At 49.2% G+C, this 20578-nt stretch overlaps 1 protein-coding gene across 2 annotated transcripts in view; it reads right to left on the reverse strand.

The window, feature by feature from the left end:
- Positions 1–458: 458 nt before the first annotated feature.
- SORD (sorbitol dehydrogenase) overlaps positions 459–20578 on the reverse strand; it is a 72198-nt gene continuing 52078 nt past the window's right edge. The window contains exons 2-10 of one of the 2 annotated variants that reach the window (XM_061349859.1): positions 20043–20114; positions 18497–18530; positions 17639–17803; positions 14390–14549; positions 11694–11812; positions 11155–11220; positions 4199–4374; positions 3288–3409; positions 459–1729 (exon numbers count right to left, since the gene is read on the reverse strand). In XM_061349859.1, coding sequence (XP_061205843.1) covers positions 1564–1729; positions 3288–3409; positions 4199–4374; positions 11155–11220; positions 11694–11812; positions 14390–14549; positions 17639–17803; positions 18497–18530; positions 20043–20102 — 1068 coding nt within the window. In that variant the 5' untranslated portion in view covers positions 20103–20114 and the 3' untranslated portion in view covers positions 459–1563. Of the gene's footprint in view, positions 1730–3287; positions 3410–4198; positions 4375–11154; positions 11221–11693; positions 11813–14389; positions 14550–17638; positions 17804–18496; positions 18531–20042; positions 20223–20578 lie in introns of those variants that run through there. The other variant, XM_061349861.1, reaches the window with a different exon arrangement.

A 20578-nucleotide genomic window follows, 5' to 3' on the forward strand; every position in this document is an offset into this window, starting at 1 on the left:
CCCAAGAGGCACAGGCTCACTCCCACTGCTACGCACTGGGCAGCTTCCCTTCTACAGCCACCCTGCAGCAAGGTGCATTTCAGCAGCTCTTGAATGGGTTCTGCTCCCACACCTGACTGCAGGGCCAGGCTCACGGGTAGGTTTTACCCACTCAGGCTGTCACATTAATAAACCAGCTTACTCTGACCACTTCCCCTTCTGGCTATGGGCAGTTTCCCTGAGCTATGGCTTAGCCCCTTAAAATACAGCGTGGATTTGCAGGCTTTTACTTCTGCCAAGATTAACTTAGCCACAAGAAGTATGAGCTTTGATTTATAAGTGGTTGTTGAAGGTTTCTTGGTCCTGCCAGCACTGAACTCACCTGCAGCCCTGTGAGACCCAGCAGAGCAACAGCCCAGGAGTCTGCACAATCCCCAGGGTTCAAAATCACAGACCCCTTCAAACCTCCGACCCGAGGCTCTAATGAACACAAGACACATTTATTGAGGAAAGTTCAGTACCGGCCCAATGAAGGGACTGATCTCTCAGTACTAAAATTAATGCAATGTAATCAAAGATTAGATTTCTGTTATCTGCAACCTGCTACCTCGGCAGTACCTCGTGCATGGCTCACAAACTCAGCAGGAAGGCCAGATATCCCCGAGAAGTTACCATCACCATGCATTCACAGTGGTAAAACCTTTGAGTGATGTTGCCCCCTTACTTCTCACTTGTGCTCCCCTCCACACTAAAAGCCAGCTGTGCCCCTTGGGACCCATGTAAGCACAGGCTGCTCTGCGGTCCCAGCTACAGACAGGGCAGTTTCCCTACCCTGAGGTGGTCCTTCTGCCCCACAGGGAGCTCTGCTGGGGGGATGACATTGCAGGTATGGTCACAGCTGGCCTCCAGGCTGGCTTCTTCAAAACAGCCCCAGGCTCTGAGCTTTGGGCCTGCAGTTTGCTATTTGCAAAGAGCATGGAGAGATTGACCTGAATGCACAGATGCTTCCCATAGAGGGGGGGCTGGCCAGCCTTTGTTCCACAGGCTGTTACAGCCCCTGAGCATCCCCCAGGAAAGGTGTAATGGAAGGTGGAGTATTCATGCACCCTGTGATTGCCAAGCAGGAAGAGCTGTGGCAAGGACAGCCCTAGGGCAGTGCTAGGGTAGGAAGGTGAAGAACCAGCACCTCTGTCCTTACTTCACCCATGTGGCTGGTGACATTCTCCCCCATTGTGCATGCACGGACAAACCTTGTGGCCATGCAGAGATATCCAGGCTCTTCTGTGTGGGGGGGCTGCTGAAGAGCCAACCATGTGAACCATCATCTCTAACCAAACAGCAGTGTTTTGATTCAGACTATTCCCTACTGGTTCTCTATGTGTAGTTACCTGTTAATACTCTAACAGTGAAGCCCTCAGTGCCATTCACCCTCATTATCATTTGATTTTGTAGCTCTATTACAAAGAAGCACCTGCGTAAGGTGACTGTGTAACCATGCAACAGCCATACATCAGCCTTCCATGGCCTCATCAGCGCATCTCAGGCAGGCGGTGATACAGGGAAAGGGCCAGGCACAGCAGCATCTCAGGGGTTGTGGTCACTGGGGTCACACTTCAGCATGACTTTGACCCCTTCCCCCCTCTTGGTGGTCTCAAATGCCTCAAGAGCCTTTTCCAGGGGGAAGCGGTGCGTAACTAAGGGCTTGACATTGATCCGCTTGGATGCGAGCAGCGCAATTGCCACAGGCCACCTGCAAGGAAGATGGAGAGCAGAGAATGAGAACAGTTACCACTTTGAAGCCCCACATAAAAGGCATGGAGGAGCTTGGTTTCATTAGTCATTTCCTTAGCTCAGAAACCAAGGGGAGCTTTTCCTGAAACAATCTTCCAGAGGGGGAACCTCAAGCACCAGGCATGGGAGACGGGACAAGCCAACTCCCCTCACTTGGCCTTGCTGCTTGCAGACTGATCACTGTGGAGTTCAAACTCAGTGACTTGGTACAGGGAGAAGAAAAGCCTCAGTCAGCTTCCAACCTCTTCTCTGGCAGAGATGCACTCAATTTGATTGCCTTGCTGCTCCATGAGAATGGGCCAAATGAGAGTGGTGGAGATACAAAGGGATGCAGCAGCTCACTTGATTTCTAAACTCCCTACACTTAAAGACATTTCTCATTTTAAGGAGGAGGTGGACTACATCCCATAAACCTTTCCTGGAGAACAACCTCTACAGACTAAGCAAAGATTCTTGCTCCACAAGAAATGACAGCTCTGAACAGAGCAGAAACCAGGCTGCAAACATGTAGTGCTGGATCTTAAGCCCTGCCCAAGAAATACAATAAGAGAGGATAGCTGAACTTCTGCCCTTAGGGTATACTCAAAGACCTCATGTCTGTGCACGAGCTCTGCAGTTCAGTTTTCTGTAGAGAGCACAGACACCTTCAGACTGGCTGCAGATGTATCTTCAGCTCCAGCAAAATGATGAAACCCAAACAAGGCTCTTGCTCATCCCGATATTCACTGATCTCCAGTAAGACTGATGATGTGATTTCCTCCCATAATCAGTGAGGAGAGCAGAGCTGGGCATCACCTGGCATAGGATGCAGCACTTGGGATTTTGACCCTGCCCAGAAAAAAGATTCCCCACACTCTCTGCCTCAAAATGCACAATATAACATTTAGGAAGGTGGATGCCAGGAGGCAGCTCCAGGTGGGTCCAGGCCAGGCCAGGCTGCTGCTGAAGAGATCTCCCAGTACAAAGTGTTGAACCACCTAAACTCTGTGGCTTCTTCCCTGCCATGCCGCAAGCCAGCGCTCTCATGGATAAGCTGGTCCCTTCCAAAACACCCTCAGCACCCGAACTTCCCTTTCTACAGGATGTAAGAGTTAAAGGCACAAATCCAATAAATAATGAAAGAAAGATCTGGGTTGGAAGGGACCTTAAGGATCAGCTAGTACCAATATCCCTGCCAGGCAGGGAAATTTCACTAGGCCAGGTTGCTCAAGGGCCCGTCCAGCCTGGTCTCTTCCTTCCTTTGCATCAAATGCTACATGAAATGGGCCAGTAGGACAACCCAGCTGGGCTGCTTTTCTGTGGAAAAGTTTGCAGTGAAGAGCTCATCCAGGAACCAAGGCATAAAATGCAGGACACATCGGTCACACTGCATTGCTGCACTGACCTTTCAGAGTGACATGAGGTTCAACCACGTGTAAGGAAAACCAGCCTTTTCCACATCCTCCCTGCTTGTGTAAAGCAAGAATTTCTTAAGGACAGACGTGGAGACACATGAGCCCACCCTGCATGAGACTCACGTGTTACAATAGCGGAATATCCCCCGGATATCCACCTCCCGCACAGCGGCGTTCACAATGGGCACAGTGACCATCTCAGGCCCCAGTCCCACCAGCACCAAGGTCCCACCAGAACGAGTGGCCTGGAGAACAAACAAGTGTGTTATATTTTGCAGAACACCCTGAATAAATAACCCCCCACTTTGTGGCTGTAATGGACTGCCTGGGGCATGGCAGAGAAGCAGGGGGAAGGCAGGATGCTGTCAGGAGCCCATAAACATGAAACACACAGCACATCTTAAACAGCAATCTTTTAAAAACCTCAGAAGGATTTTGGTATCTAAATCTCATTCTGAAAAACTACTGGCATTTAGGAGTGTGAAAAGTACTTCTGGAATTCAATGGGAGGGATTCAAAACTAAAAGCCTGATGTTCCACTGGATTTTCTCTTTTTGCAGCTTGTCTCCTGTCCTTTCACTGTGAAACTCCTCTGCACTACCTTTGCCACACTCTCCCATTAGGCAGTTCAGAACAGCAAAATTCCCCCCTTAACTGCTTGACCTGCTGGAATTGTCTTATTGCCTTTATTTGGACATATCTTCTTCTTAACAGCAGATGCTGTCCTACTTGTACCAGCTCCCTGACACTGCTGTGTAGCCATACTTGGGGTTTGGGGTCTTACTGCAGTGTCTTTTGTAAGTGGTTAAGCACCTGAGCAACAAACCAGACATTTATCCCTGTGCTGCCTGCAAAGATGTTAACTCTTTATTCATCTCTCTCAGTTTGTTGTCTGACAAGTACCTTCTCTGCCCACATCAAGCCCACTTTAATTAAGCACTATGGGAGTGAGGTAATTGTCATTCACTGTGGCACCCCAGAAAAAGAAAAGCCAGTTCCATTACTGTTCTGCCTTGGGGACAAGTGGTACTCACATAAATGCCAGCCTGGATGCAGGCCTGCACTCCTGTGCACTCTATAGTTATCTCGGGCATGCAGCCAAGCAGACTTTCCACTTTGGAGGCCACCTCCTGTGGGGTCTCATTCTTCACCTGAATGGTGAAATCTGCCCCCATCTCCTTGGCTTTTTGCAGGCGAGAGGCAGATAAATCTGGGGAAAGACAAAACAACTCAAGAACTGGAGCACGATGTGAAGCCAAAGGGGATCTGCTTTCTTTACCCCATCTGACGTTTCAACAGAACCACCTTATTGGGTGACCAGCTGCCAACTCTCTCAGAATACAGCATTTGCCAGGGGTAGAACAAAGCAGAAAATTGCAGCCCACTTGTACCTTCTCAAGAATGTATGTAGATGACCAAGACCAAAGGGCTTCCCAACCTTGATGCAGGTAGGCCACCATCAAGGAGCCCTGATGGAAGCACAGATGTATGGGGTCTGAGCATGATTCACAGGCCAGCACACAACCAGGAGAGGAAAGGGTTTATGTTCCTTCCCTCAGATTCACACAGCCTTTGGTGAGGAGGCAGGGAGGAGACCTGCCCAGAGAAGGATAAGCAATGAGGACAATTTAAAGACACAGGAGATGGCCAGAGACTTCCCAGCTGAAGAAGAGGGTACACTCCAAAGAGGCTGAAGTATAAACTCACAGATTAAATCCACACCATGCAATGTCTGAGTGAAGGAACAGCTGCCACCACTAGACTTGAGGGGTGTTTTCTAAAACAATCAGTTTTAGAATTCCCAATTTCTCTTTGGAATACTGACAGTGTGCCAAGACAAACTAGAAGACAAGCTTAACTCCAAAGGGCACGCACACTGATGCCACAAGCAGGAATCACAGCAGGAACAGCCATAGCCAAGCACTGCTGTGTTGCTGTCCTGACGCTGCAGAGAAGAGGAACCTCAGTGGAGGCAAAAGCAAAAAGCAGCAGGAGGTCAGGACAGACAGGGCAGTGCTGAGCTACACTTACCCTGCCTGAACAGTGTGGATGTCTTACCAAAGCTGCAGCTGTCTAAGACTGCACTGCCCAGTGTCTCTTTGGCAATGACTCTTTAATGAAGCAGGTCCACTAATTCACACAGGACCTTCACCCACTGGTGAAAACGGACTGTACAAAACCACGTTACACACACACTCAGCGAGTTAACCCAGGGAGAGCTTCCAGTGAGGAAAAAAAAACACCACTCACTTCTGCATTTTAGTTCCCTGGCTTTCAAGATCATTCGCGGCTGCTCACACCCTCAAGGATACCTCTCAAACAGCTCTAGGCAGACGCAAGGTTGCTCTGACCTTCCTCCCTGATGGCCCAGAATCACCTGTTTATAGACAGCACAGCACTGACAGGAGAGCACAGGAGGTAACACTGACTGCCTTTCTGACAGGAGACATCAGGCTCAGAGGATCATGAATGCGGCTATTTCACTTCCAATGGTGCTGGATGAAAGCAGATCAGGAGCTCTCTGTGAGCTTCCTCAATGAACCACCTGCAGATGCTTTCAGCTGAGAGAACTGCAGAATGCATTAGTTACTAACACTAAGTGCGTCTCTGATGTTACAAACCTCTCATATCCCTTCACCCTCCTTCTAACAGCACTGGAGGCTGCTGAGCATCTCTCCACTAGTTTGTGTCACAGATGAGTGAGCAGGCAAGCCTGTGAAAAAAGGGAGTGGATCTGGTAATACAGTGGACCTCAGACACCTCACTAACACAGAGCAACAAAGCTGCTGATGCTAAACTTCTGCAAGGGCACGGCTATACTCTGGTACTCTGTCCAGGGGCGTCTCAACAGCACTGTCATTGTCTTTGGCTATCCACAAAATGGTTTGTAAAATGGAGTGAGCTGCCCTGTTTGGCAGCCACACTGCGTCTTCTCTTTCACATCCCCTGGAAGGAACCCACCCAGTCTGGTTACCAGGACATCTCTGGAGAGAAGCAGGTGGAGAGCAGAGGAGAATGGCATTTCCTATGCAGAAACAACCTCTCTGTCTTGCACTGAAGCAGTGCTCTGGAGGAGTCTGTGTGCTGGCACTGGAAAAAAACATCTGGATCAACGGTGGAAACTAAGCTGTAACACCAAAAATCTCCTAGACCCAAAACTGAGGGATGAGCAATGCCTCCTGCCAGAGGCCTAGAGGCTTGAAGACTCAGAAAATAATGCCGTTACCAGGGGCATCCTCCTCTCCAGGGCACACAGTGCACCCACCCACCACAAACAGGAAAATGCCCTTCTCACTAGGGCACAGTCTTCAGAGAAGTCAGAGATGGGCATGGCATGAAAATATCAAGGGAAAAGAGAAGAAGGACAAGGCTGCTGCTCTGACATGAGCCACTTACTGAGCCCCAGTTCTGGAAGGAAGCCAGGCCCCAGGACCTACCCTGCCCATCACAACACGAACCTGATGTTACTTAGCCGCCAGGGCAGGCAAAGGATATGCCCCACCTGCAGCACGAGGGCTTGGGATGCTGGGTGTGGACACAGCCACCAACATGAGCACCCAGGGACCTGTGGAGGGAGTTTCAAGAAGGGATAACAAATGGTAATAAAATGCAGACGAAAGAGAAATAGACAAGGCTGGAAAGTAAGGGCAGCATCACTCTGGAACCCTCAACACAGGCTTCTGTTCCTGCAGCTGCAGGATGCGTCAGTCAAGTCTGTCCCTCCCAAACTGAACATGGCCTCAGGCCATGTGTACAGTCATGCTTGATCCTCTGCTACCCAAGCTAGAGACTTTCTGCTCTTGCTGCTGAAGATCCTCCATGCAACATGAGCATGGACATGGGCATTTCTGAAGCACCTGAAGTACTAAGAAACACTCCTGCCTGGCATTGCTGGTGCCACCCAAATCTCAGTGTTCGGCAAGGAGACCATGGGGGCTCATCAGTGCTCCCAGCAATGGACCAAACTCCCCATGAAGTTTGGTCTCAAAACACAAGCTTGCAGCAGTCACAGCTGGATTCAGCCACTCAGAGTATCTGCCCCATCACTAATATATTTTATAATACCTCTTTAGCAGAAACACATCCAGAGGCACTGTCCTGCAATAGGGCCAGCCAGTGCATTTCAAAGTGGTTACAAAAGTCACTCTCAGGCAACGACCCCCCATTCCCCAAATTTCCTATAGTTGGCCTCTGGTTTATTATCTGCTTGCGAAGGAAGTCCTCACATCAGAGAGAGACACAGGACACAGCAAAACCATCTGACCTGTGCTAACACCTTGGTACACCTGGCCTAATTGAATCACCACTGAGCATCTACTGAAGCTGACATATGTGCAGGTTATCAGATGAGGTTACTGCATTGTTTAGAGCTGCGGACACTTGTGAGTCTTGAGAAGGACTAAATTGTTCATATTTTAAACCTTACTGTGGCTGAACCCCACAGAGCTCTTGGGAAACTGATCACTTACACAATTAAAGTGTTGCATCTTGCCTCTAGGCAGAAATCTGCTTTCACCTCCCAGCTCCAGGAGCTAATGAAAGTTTTGGCTGACAGGATAAGAGCACCTTGTTCTTGTATCTCTGCTCCCATGGAGTTATCAAATTACACCTAAGCTTCTTGTGATGTTCTTAAATCAACTTAACAGGAAAATATCCTGACACTCTCTCACTTTTTGAGCTGATCTTCCTTCACAAAGGAGTTGAACTCTGATCAGTTATTCATCTTCCCTGACTTTGACTCCATGGGGTCTGAGGGCACCAGCATCCAGGACTTCAGATTTAGATAGCACAAGGGGAAGTTTCACTTAAGCAGGAATTGCTAATTGTACCTTTAGTGACAGAGTAAGTCAAAATAGCCCAACACCTCCGTATGAATACCCAGTGTCACTTCACTTGCTGGGGGATAAGACTGCTCTTTTACATGCCTCTAAGGAGAAAAGCAGCTTTCCAAAGCAACAGCAATGTACACAGCAAGGCAAGAAGGACAGGAGAAGGTTGCCCTTAAAGATCAATCACACTCAACAGCAGGGTGGAGAAAGCCATAGACCTTAGGGAAGAGTAGATGAGGACCCATGAAACAAACCAATCTTTTGCACCCAGCTGCAGTCCATTAAATACATCAGCCTCCCCCTCCCCCAGAAGGCAGAACACTAGACCGCCAGGAATAAAGCACCTCAGGGAGAAGAGCAAAGGTTATCAAAGCAGTAATAGCTTTTATCAGGAAAGCTGCTTTCTGGGAGGAAAGGCAAGCTTTGACACACATGTGCCTTTGGAAGGGTAGGGCTGAGTATTAGTCTCTATCTACAATGCCACCTGGTGTAAGAGAGTCTAAGGGAGTCCCAGGGAAGGGACGTAACCCCTTGGGAGATGCAACTGTCCAAAATTCATTGACTCCAGGTGTGCTACAGACACTCACTGCAGAAGCTACAGGAGGTCACTTCTCCCATGTCACAAAAAAGCTCTTCTAGATATTTCTCTATTTGTGTGTGGTTTGTCACAACACACACAAACATCTGAAGCCTGAAGTGCTGCTCAAAGCGCTGCAAAGACAAATCTGCTCACAGACCAACATGCCATAAAAGCTCTGGGTGATGAATTCAAAGAATCAAAGTACAGCAGAGAACAAGAGAGCCTCTGTGGGCAGACAGTCGCCTCACCTCATAGGTGTTGGCTCCTAAAGCTGATGAAATAGGAGTTCCTTGAGAAGGGCAGCAAAATCCCCAGCAGCAACAAACCAAACTAAACCCATTCCTCAGCTCACGTCACAAACAAAGATCTGACTAGGGACTGCCTCTGAGCATCTCAACCAATCACTTCTAAGGTGGGAGAATTCTACAAGTCAGGATCATTACCTAGACCAAGGCGTAAAGATATGAAGGGATTAATTCCATGTAGCCAAGCTTGCTGACCGTACAAAGCAGGCATCCAGAACTTCCTATGGCCCCCTGGAGCCCTATGGCACATACTATATACACTTGCTTGCCAAAGGTCCCCAGGAGCAGTCTACAGGCAGGGGCAACAGCAGCCCCAGTGTTACAGGGGAGAATGCACCCAGACAGGACTGGAGATGGGTGGGCAGGCTGGACCAGCTACTTCAGCCTCACCAGTCCCTGCTAGCTCACCAAGCACTTCCCCACCCAAAGACCGGATCACCCATCAGTTTAGCTTGACAGCAAGGTTTCTTACACATGACTCAAGAGGCAGAGGTGCTTTTCCTGCTATAGCAACCAACATCCTCAAACACTTTACAAAATCTGGACTGATCATGTCCACCAAGCACACACCTGCAGGGTTGGGCCAGCAGAGCCAAAAGTGCCCTGGACTTGGCAGCAAGAGGATTTAGGGAGGAGAAGGCAATGATCTGCCTTAGGTTTTCACATGAGCTACTCCTGAAGGATGCTTATGCAAAGGCAAGAAGGTGGGACATGAATTTTGTCTCTCAACTGAAGCTGAACACAGTAATTGAGAGGGCAAAAACACTCCTGGCCCTAAGTGTGGGAGGTGGAGTAACAGCCTTTTGTAAGGTTCAGGCTGGGGCTTTGGCCCCAGAATGCTGCGGCAACCTGTGCTCACTGTCTAGTCAATATCTGTAACTGCTCCTCCCAGCCATCAGCACTCAGAAAGATCCAAGATTAGCAGCAGGAGCTGGAAACACCACTTCCAGGGCCTGTTCAAAACCCAGGTGGAAATTTCAACCAGGGAACTTCCTGAGGTTACTCCCTCTCTCCTTTCTTCTGCGCAACCTATGCAGAAGAGCCTGAACTTTTGAGGAGATGGAAGCAGCTGGGCTGCGTTAGCATGGCAAAGAGAAGGGGGGATCAAACAGCTGCCTGCAACAACCAGAAGGGCAGCTGCAAAGATGATGAGGACTCATTTCAGTTGTTGGAGCACGTGAGAATGACAGTTTGTGAGTGGATCCCAGAAAAAGCTTCTTCGTTAAGAGGTGGTACAATCCTGGAGCAGGCATCCAGAAAGGTGATCTCCATCCTCACAGGTTTTTTGGATGCAGCCAGACAAAAACATGGCTCAAGCAGCAGCTGGACTAGAAATCTCCAGGAGACACTTATTTAGGGAAGGCCCATTCCTGAAATGCAGGAACCCTGAAAAAGCCATTTCAGTCATTAAGGATAATCAGAGGAAAATGAACCCTTCAGCAGGACAGCAGAAAGAAGAGCAGCAAAGGAGGACTGGAGAGGCACAATGTGGTTGCACACAGAAAGGACTGTGCAATCACTGTGTCCATGTTATCAACTATCTTTACAAGAGAAAAAACCTGCTCAGAGCAAACCTCCAAGAATAGCTCCAAACAGGGTCTCAAGTGTGTTGTCTAGCCTGCATGCCTATGTGAAGACTAGACGCAGATATAATTAATGTCTATAAGCACCACAAGGAAGACAAAACCCAATCCTGAAGACTTAAACGTATGATCTAAAGCAAAACACAAAGTTGAGGTCAGAAAAGCTCAAAATGGGAAAAAAAGAACAAACAAACCAAACCAGTTAGTGATCAGAGGCACCGGGAGCAAGCACAGCTTCTGTAACTCTGCTTTGCCATACACACAATACACACTGCCTCTTCCCAAAAGACCTGCTCAGAGTTTGAAAAAGGTCTCTAGACTTGACTCAAGGACAACTCATTTTCCTCTGGTTTACTCTCCTGGAAGTACTGTTGCTACTCCACCAGCACAACCTGTCTGTGCTAGGAAGCAGAAGTTACTACACCGGCCAGCTAACCTAGCAGAGAAGCACCAGCTGCAACCTGCACCTTCTTATGGATCCCAGTTAGTGCAAGAGATCAAAGACTTGTCCTGGGGAATGACGTGTTTATTAGGATGTCCTCCAAACAGGCACAGCTACTACTCCATTCATGAACAGACTTTCCACTGTGCTTGGGCTGCCTTCCCTAGCAGTTACCTTGAAGGAATAACTTGGAACTAGTCAGCATTGTACCGTGGGAAACAGGCACACTCTTAAGGGTTAAAAGGACTTACCTGTAATTACCACAGCTGCTGCACCCATCATCTTAGCAACAAGCACATTTACAAGGCCAATTGGTCCTGGGTACAAAGGGGAGAAAAGAGAATATATACAACTGCCAGACAGCCCCAGCCACAGGCTCTGAAGCTGCCCAGAGCTCAGCATGTTCCTAGGCTAAGGGAGGCTTTGACTGTCTTTCAGAGCTGTTCACCTGGATCACAGGATCACCATGATGCCAGGGTACTGACACCAGCTGCTGAGAGAGCAGCTATTGCTACACAAGGGACTCTGCAAGGAAAACCACCACTCGCTCCTCTGCTCCCTCAGGCTGGTAGGCTCAGCACACCCAGATACTGCCTTTTGCATTTGGACTGCTCAAATGCAGCACTGCAGCTCAGCATGGGTAAGACAGACTTATGGTCCCCTCAGCATTCCTGTAACTCTGCCACGAGGGACACCTACAGCAGAGCCCAGAAGCACATCTTGCAGCCTGGCTGCTGCCTTCCATACCATGACAGGCAGAGAACCCCAGATCTGAATACATTCACTGTACCAGAGCCAGACACGAAGACTTTGCTTCCCAGAGTGACTCCCGCTCTTTTGCAGGCATGAATTCCCACTGAAAGGGGCTCGATAAGGGCTCCTTCTTCAAAGGTGACATTATCTGGGAGCCTGCAAGAATCAGACACAAGCAACAGTCACTGAAGAGGTTTATGAGGGTGATGACAAAAGCCACAGAACTCAAAGACCAAACACTGCTCTAAATCATGGTGCCAAAATACTTTCTTATGCCTGGTCTGAGAAATGCAGGGCTGGAATGCTTTCAAAGAAGTTATATTGCCTTTTTCCCTCCTCTGAAGCAGCAAAGAGTAATAGAATGGTTTGGGTTTGAAAGGACCTTAACATCATTCAGTTCCAACCCTCTGCCATGGGCAGGGACACCTCACACTACCATGTTGCCCAAGGCTCTGTCTGACCTGGCCTTGAACACTGCCAGGGATAAAGCATTCACCACTTCTTTGGACAGCCTGTGCCAGTGCCGCACCACCCTCACAGTAAAGAACTTCTTCCTTATATCTAACCTGAATTTACCCTGTTTTAGCTTCAACCCATTACCTCTTGTTCTATTGCTATCGTATCAAGTGCACCTAAACCAGTTACCAGTGAAGTATGCCCAAGCACCAAATGCAAGAGACCCACAAACTTCCCCACATCTCCAGAATGTGGTGACTCAACTCAAAAATTCCTTTGCCACTCATTTGGAATAACCCCCACAGCTGCCTACCCTGAAGGCTGCCCTATGGCTGGGACCTACCAGTGAGCTCCCAAACCCCTTATCTGGGTCGAATCATTCAGCTCCACACTTTTAGAAAACATCTTACTGCCAATGATGATGCCACGTAAAGTAAAGGCAGCCAGATCCAGGTCTCTCATCATGCCCTGGATAAACTCCCCTGAAGCACCAACTGTTTCAACCAGCGGACTGGGACCAGCATAAACCCTCCTACCAGCAAGGAAAAGTGCGTACAGTGGGTATCAACTTTTGGACAGAAAAAGCACCATAACACATTAAGTGACAGAAAAAAGCAGAGGGGATAAAAACTTTCTGAACTGTGGACAGAAATAAACCTCAGCCCTCCAGAAAGCCCCCAGCATGGGTTTTTACACTGAGAAAGGTCTTTCTGACAGCCCTGGGAAGCTCAAGGTCAGATCTCAGCCAGGCCAAAGTAACGGAAATGACAGCTGTGGGAAGATATTTGTAAGACAGCTCTATGTCCCTTATCTCCAGGAGGCATTAAAGGACTGACTCCAAGAGCTCACTTGTCTCAAGAGTTTGGCATCACTTTTGCTACTAGTGGGTCTGCCCTCCTCCATCAGTGGGGATGGCAGCTTTGCAGCATGATCCCATATTACTCAGAGCATCCAACACAGTCTGTCCATCAGCAGAAGGACAGATAATATCTGCTTAAATATATGAGAGACCACTGAGCTCAGCCATCATCTCCTCTAGGCAAATCTGTGCTGGCAGAGGCATTTCATGCCAGGGAATCTGCAATGCATCAGACAGGCCTGCGTTGCTGACCTGAAACTGAGAGCACTAGAACCAGGCTTTGCATTTCAAAGCTTAAAAAAATAAATAAATAAGAATTAGCCAGAGTCGTATTTCCTCAAATTGGAGAAAAAAGACAACTACAAACCCGCCAGTGCTTCCCATGCGAAAACTAGTGATGTTGTCAGAAAATGTTAGTAACACACAGGAAAGCAGTGACAGCAAGTCTGGACGAGTTGAGTAGTGAGTCCGCCCAGCCCAGCACGTCATCCCACTGCAGCTGCTCAGCATCCGCTCTGAAAGAAGCTTCCTGCCTGAGGACTTTCATGAGAAAAGCATTCAAGTGCTTCTCCCAACAGACTGATCCTGAACACTTCCTCTGCAGACACCAGAGATGCTCCTGCTCAGGGAAGCACCAGCTCCCCACACACTGAGAAAGAACAAGCTTCAGCCTCAGGGGGCCACTACCCTAGACTGGTTTTAAATCCTTGTGTAAATGCATTTCTGTGGTTATAATGTTTCAGAGGTTTAATCAGGTTTCTGGTGTATTTGCCACAGTACATAAATGCAGACTTGCTTTTAAGCAAATGTGTCATCCTGACACAGTTAAGTACATACTCAAGTTTGCTGAACTGGATAAGAAAACAGATGTGTAATGCTGGCAGCTTAGTGGGGCCACTCAGCACCACACAAAAAAGCACTTTAGCAGGGACATTGCTTTCTTTCCTGTTCTGCTCTAGATAGGATGACTGTTCTAAATGACAGAGGGAGGGAGGCATCACCAACCAATGCGGTGCTTCCTGAAAAGCAGCAGTAAAGTTAACTCAGCTCAAAAACCTTCAGGCACTGTTCTTAAAAGGCAAGGATATAGAAAGACAGCAGAAAAGAAACTAAGAGCAGATAACAAATATGAAAAGGAAAATAATTAAAGTGTAAAACAATGGTGACACCCAGGAAATATGCAACACGTTTGTTTACGTCTAGCACCAGAGGGAATAAACTACACCTGCCTGACAAACCCTTGCAAAGTGGCAGCCATCCAAGCCTTATATATGTTATTAACAGGCCAGAAAGCAATAAAACCTGTTGTGTGCAAGTAAAGAGTGCTCACTGCAATACTCAAAGGGGCCAAGAGATGATTGTTTCAGCTAATCCCTCTCAGGGAGTATGACTTCTCTGCAGAGGGAGCACCAACTAACTTGTAGCAGTAGCTGGCACTGTGCTTGTAGTAGCGGCACAGGTTCCCATTATCAGGAGGCGTTGCGCAGAAGAAGATGGTTGGGGACAGGTTGTAGCGGCCAGTTTTGCAGAACTCATCCATTTCTCTTGGGACACCAGGCTCGATGGCCACTCGATCACCTGCCAGGGTGAAAGCACACTGTGTTACTTAGGAAGAACGTGAGTGCATAGGTAGCACCAACCGACCACGTAAGACAGCATTAACCCTTGGCACAAAAGCAGCATGAGGGACATCTGCTAACTGAGAAAGATCATGCTGCACACATCAGGCAAGTTCCTAACACTTCCTTCACAGTGGCCTCACCAGCAAGACCTTCAAGTTACTTGAGCCAGTGTTTCAGAAGCTCAGACACATACAAACACAAACCTCTCTTCAGCTGCCCTGAACTCAGCCTTGGCAGATGAAAAGGCAGTCCCTGCCCGAGGCAATCACATGGTGACCAGAGCTTTTTCAGAATCCATAGTAATTGGAAGAGGAAATAATGGGACAAATTAGGGGATCTCTGCTGGCCACCATGGGGCCAGCTGGAAAGGGCTGCCCCTTTGAGAACAAAGCTTATGATGCAGAAGCAAACCCAGGAGTCATGAAGAACTTATTGGGGAACAGAAACACCATCATGGTCTGATGGAGTAACCCGGACTGCTGGAAGGACTCATGCTGCAGGACAAAGAGCAATCATATAACTGCAATCATGAGGCAGGATGGATTAAACAACACAAGTGTGTGACTGCAGTACAACTTGCAAGTATGCAAGGGACACAAGACAGTCCATTTTATTTGGCAGGGGAAGACAATTAAAGGCAAATCTCTCAGCAAATCTCTCCACCAACAGGCTTTCAGTCAGAACAGGGACAAGCAGGAGGATGGATAGAAGTAAAAAGCCATCCAGCTCACTGCACCACCTCTGAAATGGCAAATGGGGAATGTCTCAGGGTGAGAGGAGCAGGACAAGCACATCTGAATGTTATCCCAGCCTCTCACTGTATTCAGCTATGGGCCTCCTAAGATGCATGTGGCTTCTCTGTATTTAGTAACCCTCAACATTTCTCTTCCTCCTTCCACCATGTAAACCTTAAGGATCCTTTGCCACAGCAGCCTGCAGGTGAAGCTGCTGCATCTCGGTTAAATGCTGTACCTGGCTCCCAGTGTCCCTTGCTATTGTATCAGAGGAATCAGAGAACAGGCAATCTTCCATAGAATCATGGAATTCCAGGTTAGAAGGGACCTCAAGGATCATCTGGTCCAACCTTTCTTTGCAAAAACATAATCAAGACAAGATGGCCCAGTACCCTGGCCAGCTGAATCATAAAAGTATCCAACATTGAGGAATCCACAACTTCCCCAGGGACATTATCACAATAGCTGATTGCTCTCATTCTGAAAATTTTTGCTCTGATATCCAACTGGAATCTTTCCAGAATTAACTTGTGCCCATCACCTCTCATTTTTGTCATGGGACTCTTTGCAAAGAGGGAGTTTCTGTTGTGTTTGTAACCATCCTTAAATACTGGAACATGGTCATAAGGTCTCCCCTGAGCTGCCTTTTCTCCAGGCTGAACAAGCCCAGCTCTCTCAGCCTTTTCTCACACAGCATCCCAGGCCTTAGATCACCTTTGTGGCACTTCACTGGACCCTCTCCAGCCTGTCCACGTCTTTTTTGTGCAGTGGGGACCAAACTGACCTCACTATTCCAGGTGTGTCCTGACAAGCAGAGAGCAGTGGGACAACACCACCTTTATGAACAAGGTGATGCCTTTGTTGATGTTCCCCAACATCCTGTTGGTTTTCTTTGCTGCAGCTGCTCCCAGCCTGGCAGATCCCAGCCTGTGCCACACTCCTGGAGTGTGTTCTCAGGCACAAGTCCTGGCACGTGTCCTTGTTGAACTCCACAATGTTCTCAACAGCCCATGCTTCCAGCTCATCCAGGTCACCCTGCAGGGTGCCTCTCTGCCAAAGTGGCCACTTCCCACTCAGTGTGGGTACACTTGATCCCACTTTCCAGATCATTTATGAAGACACTGAACAGCGCTGGGCCCAATATTGATCCCTGAGGGACCCCACTGATGACAGGCCCCAGGTGGAGAAGGAGCTCTTCACCACCAGGTGCCATCAGCCTGTTGCCCACCCACTGCACACACCACTTGTCTAGACTGTAACACATCAGTTTCTCTAGGAGGCTGTAGGAAACTTTAGGTACCCTCTCCCTGCCTTCCATGCGCCTTCAGACCTGTATCAGATGTCCCTGAGTTGTCTCTCCAGCTCCTAGGCTCAAGTTCCTTAGTCATCTGTCATAGAGATGCTGTTCCACATCTTATCATCTACGTGTCCTCCTCTGAAACTTTTTCACTTCTTTTATATCCCTTTGGAAAGCAGGAGACCTGCATGCAGAGCTTCAGATGTGCAATCATGTCCTCTGAGTCTCTGTTCCTTTCCTAACATGGATTTGCATTTTTCACCATTACTGTGCCAACGTTACCATGCACTGTGTCACAGTCAAAGGTCTCACTCTTCAGCAGTGATGGTCAGCCCATTTTAGATATGAAGCTGGTTTCATTTCTTCTGTCATGGACACAACTTTCTGTTTACCTGCAATGAATTTCACCTGCAATTTATTGCCCCAGCATCCTTAAGGTCTCTCTGTAACTCTTGCTAGCTCTCCCATGTCTTCTCCACCCTGCCTATGTTGCTGCCATCAGCAGACTTTGACAATTCACTGCTCAGCCCATTTTCTAAGATATTTATGAGCACACTGAAGTGTAAAGGTCACACCTGGGGCCTGGTACAGTTGCTCCAGTGACCTCTCTCCACTGCAGGAGGCCATTTGTTCCTTCAAAAACATACACAGCAAAGAAACATTAACAGCAGGTTGCTGGCAAGATCAACATATGTGGTTTTTGATGCTTTATCTAGCTTCTTCAAAAGGCACCTTCTACCAGCATTCATCCCACTCTGCATTAAACTGAGATCAGCCCAGCTCAAAATACCCCATGATAAAGCATAGCTAAGAATTCCATAAACTACAGTGGCCAAACTGCATGATTAATTGCAGCACAGTGACACGATTCGAAGGAGAAGGTCACACCGTGCAGTTCACAGCTCAGAACACCAGAATAATGAGTGTAACAGAAAAGCACAGCCTGTTATCAACACATTCTCCAGAACTGATCCACAGGAAAACAAATAAAAAGACAGTTTTGATTCCAATTACCTGGCTTGAGGTGAGTCACCCCTGAGCCCACTTTGACCACAGTCCCGGAAGCTTCATGCCCCAGCACCATAGGATCCTTCACAACAAAATCCCCAATTCGACCGTGCTGCCAGTAGTGAACATCAGAGCCGCAGATCCCCACGGAATGCATCCGCAGCAGGACCTCTGCAGAAAGGGGAGAAAAGTCCCTTGTAGAAAAACCTCCCTTCTTGGGAGGCCTCCCACAAAGGCCAAGCCAGCACTGAAACATTATATATATATATATAGTATACTAGTACATATATTTACTAGAATATATATACCTGAACTGCATGGGCACACCTTAGGATTCATGAGACCCCTGAAAACACAAAACTTATGCAAGGATTTACAAATCAGGAAAGCTTAAAATATGGTAAGGCACCTGTCAACAAAAGGTAATACAATCTAAGAGGGGCGTGACTATTACTGGAGCAAAAATAAAAGAGCAAGTTCGTTTGATTTTTCTTTCTCCCTAAGTTGATTTCAGCCCTGGAGAGTCAGTGAATCAAACTTGTTACCAGCCCATATGCCTGGCCTATTAATAGATAGTCCTCCAGTAAGCTCATCTGACGTGTCCCAAAAGCCACTTAATGTGAAATACATGAACTGATGAAACAGGAAGCAAGAAAAGCCAGACAAGAGGTGTATCTGTGACTGCTCCAGCTCTTCTTTTCAAGTGGAAATGCAGCTTTATCTCTTTCAGCCACACATTCTTTTTTGGATTTATACTTTCTCAGTATTATTTTATCTCTATAATATCATGGAGTGACAAGCGAGAGTAAAAAAAGAAAGAGAATAGTAAAGAAAGCAGACAGAAGCAGTCATCTGTAGACCCACCATTGGGACCTGGCTCCGGGATTGGATGGTTTTCCTATGGACAAAAAGGAAAAGAAAAATCATTCCACAAGAATCAAGAAAGGTGTAGGAATTACAGGAACACAGTCTCACCTATACTGATATAGGTATATTGATACCTTTATGTATCAATAACACAGATAAGTTTAGACTTCATTGCCTAGACTCCTTACACAAGCTGCGTGCCACTGGCAAAGAAACTTCAGAGAAGCCCAGGAGGGTCACACCCCGAGGGGCCGCCAGTAAGGCCAGAGGAGCACTGACAACCACCTCCAGTGTCTCCAGCAGTATGAACATCCCAAGGAAAACTCACGCCATCTGGGTGATGGTTAGAGACCAGCAACAGAGATTGGATGGGGCCAGATCCACCCTCACAAGTCTCATACACCTAGTTTTGGAGATGAATTGTGGAACTAGAGGCACCATTTCAATTCTCACCAAATTCATCACTCAATTCCTCACCAAAAGGTGATGTTTTTTATTTCTAGCAGGAGTCACGCTGCCCTTCCTTCTAGTGAAGGTGCAGTTGTATCAAAGGAATTACCCCTACGGACACCATTTGGCCTCTGACACATGCCACCTAATCTGTGCAGGAACTGTAAAAAATCAACTGCTTCCCTGATAATCATCCCCTAAACAAGCTGCTGCACACAGCCAAAGTCTGCATGTTCATAACAGCCCAGAACTGTCTGTACAGAAAACTGCCTGCCAACGCTTGCTCATGTAAATCTTCCTTCCCCAGTTTGGCACTTCCCAAACAGGCAAACACAGACCCTCAGCAGCGCTGCAATGATTCTAGGAATATGCAAGGCATCACTGGAATACCCAAGTGCTCAGTCAGAAAAGCAGAATCAGACTGAACTATCCACTGAAAATAAAGGCCCCTGTCTCCCCGAGGGTACAGACATGACCTGTGCAGCTGCTCTCTTCGAACCCTCCTGCTGCTTCTCACTTGGGGCTCTGACATCAAAAGCAGGAACGTGTCAGCCTCCAGCTGCGCTCACACTGTCCCAAGGGGCTGTCTACCCAACGGCACCCACCCCCTGGCCCTCCGCTCCACGTCTCTCCTGTCCCAAGGGGCTGTCTACCCAACGGCACCCACCCCCTGTCCCTCTGCTCCACGTCTCTCCTTCCCTCCGCACGACCCAAAGAGGGGCTTGGGTGGCCCCAGCCACGGGGCAGCCCCAAGCTTTGGAATCCCTGCACCCTGCTTGGTCAGGCCCCTCGGACACGGGTGCAGCCGCTGCCCTTCCCGCTCCCAGCCCAGGGGCAGTTCAGCTCTGACCCGGCACCGCTCGGGGGCACCGGCCACCCCTCATCCCTCAGCCCCAGCGGACTGCCGGCCCCAGGGAGCAGCCCATCGGCCCGGCTTGCCCCGGCTGCCTCCCGCCCCTCCGCCATCCGGCCCTGCCGCCCGGCGCCCTCTGCCTGGGCTCCGCCGGGCCGAGCCGAGCCGAGCCGAGCCGAGCCAAACCGAACCGAACCGACCCGCGGCGGCCGCGGACAGCCCGCTCCTCCCGGCCCGTACCAGGCGCAGGTCCCCGGCTCGGTGCACCACCACGGCCAGGTTCTGCCCCGGCGCCGCCATGGCTCGGCTCGGCTCGGCTCGGCGCGGCGCCCGGGTCCAAGGGCCGCCGGCGGGGCCTCCCACCGTTGGGCCGCCCCTCAGCCCCCGGCCGCCCTCTGCGCCAGGCTCGGCACCGCCCCCGCGGCACGGAGCGGGCAGGCGCGGGCCAGAGCCGGGGCCTGGCGGGAGGCTTCGGGTCACGGAGCGAGCTCCAGGCCCGGGGCCCGCACTCAGGCCCCATGGGGCCAAGGCCGCAGGGCAGCCAGGGCCCAGCAGGCCCCGGATCCCCCCCGGCACCTGCATAGACTGGGGGGCAGCTTCCCCTGGGGTCCCGCTGGCTGCACCCCCCGGCACAGCCACTGCGGTCCTTGTGCTTTCAGAGAGTAAGGGGGTGCCTGGGGCCGTGTACCCGCTCATGTCGTGTCTGCCCTTAGGCATGCTGCTGCTGTGCAAAGTGCAGCGGGTTGGTTGAAACCACCGCTGGTGTGTGCTGGCAG

This window comes from Neopsephotus bourkii, unplaced genomic scaffold, assembly GCF_033783945.1.
Source record: "Neopsephotus bourkii isolate Nb327-2 ecotype Australia unplaced genomic scaffold, CSIRO-AGI_Nbou_v1 NB_463, whole genome shotgun sequence".
NCBI classification, from domain to species: domain Eukaryota; kingdom Metazoa; phylum Chordata; class Aves; order Psittaciformes; family Psittacidae; genus Neopsephotus; species Neopsephotus bourkii.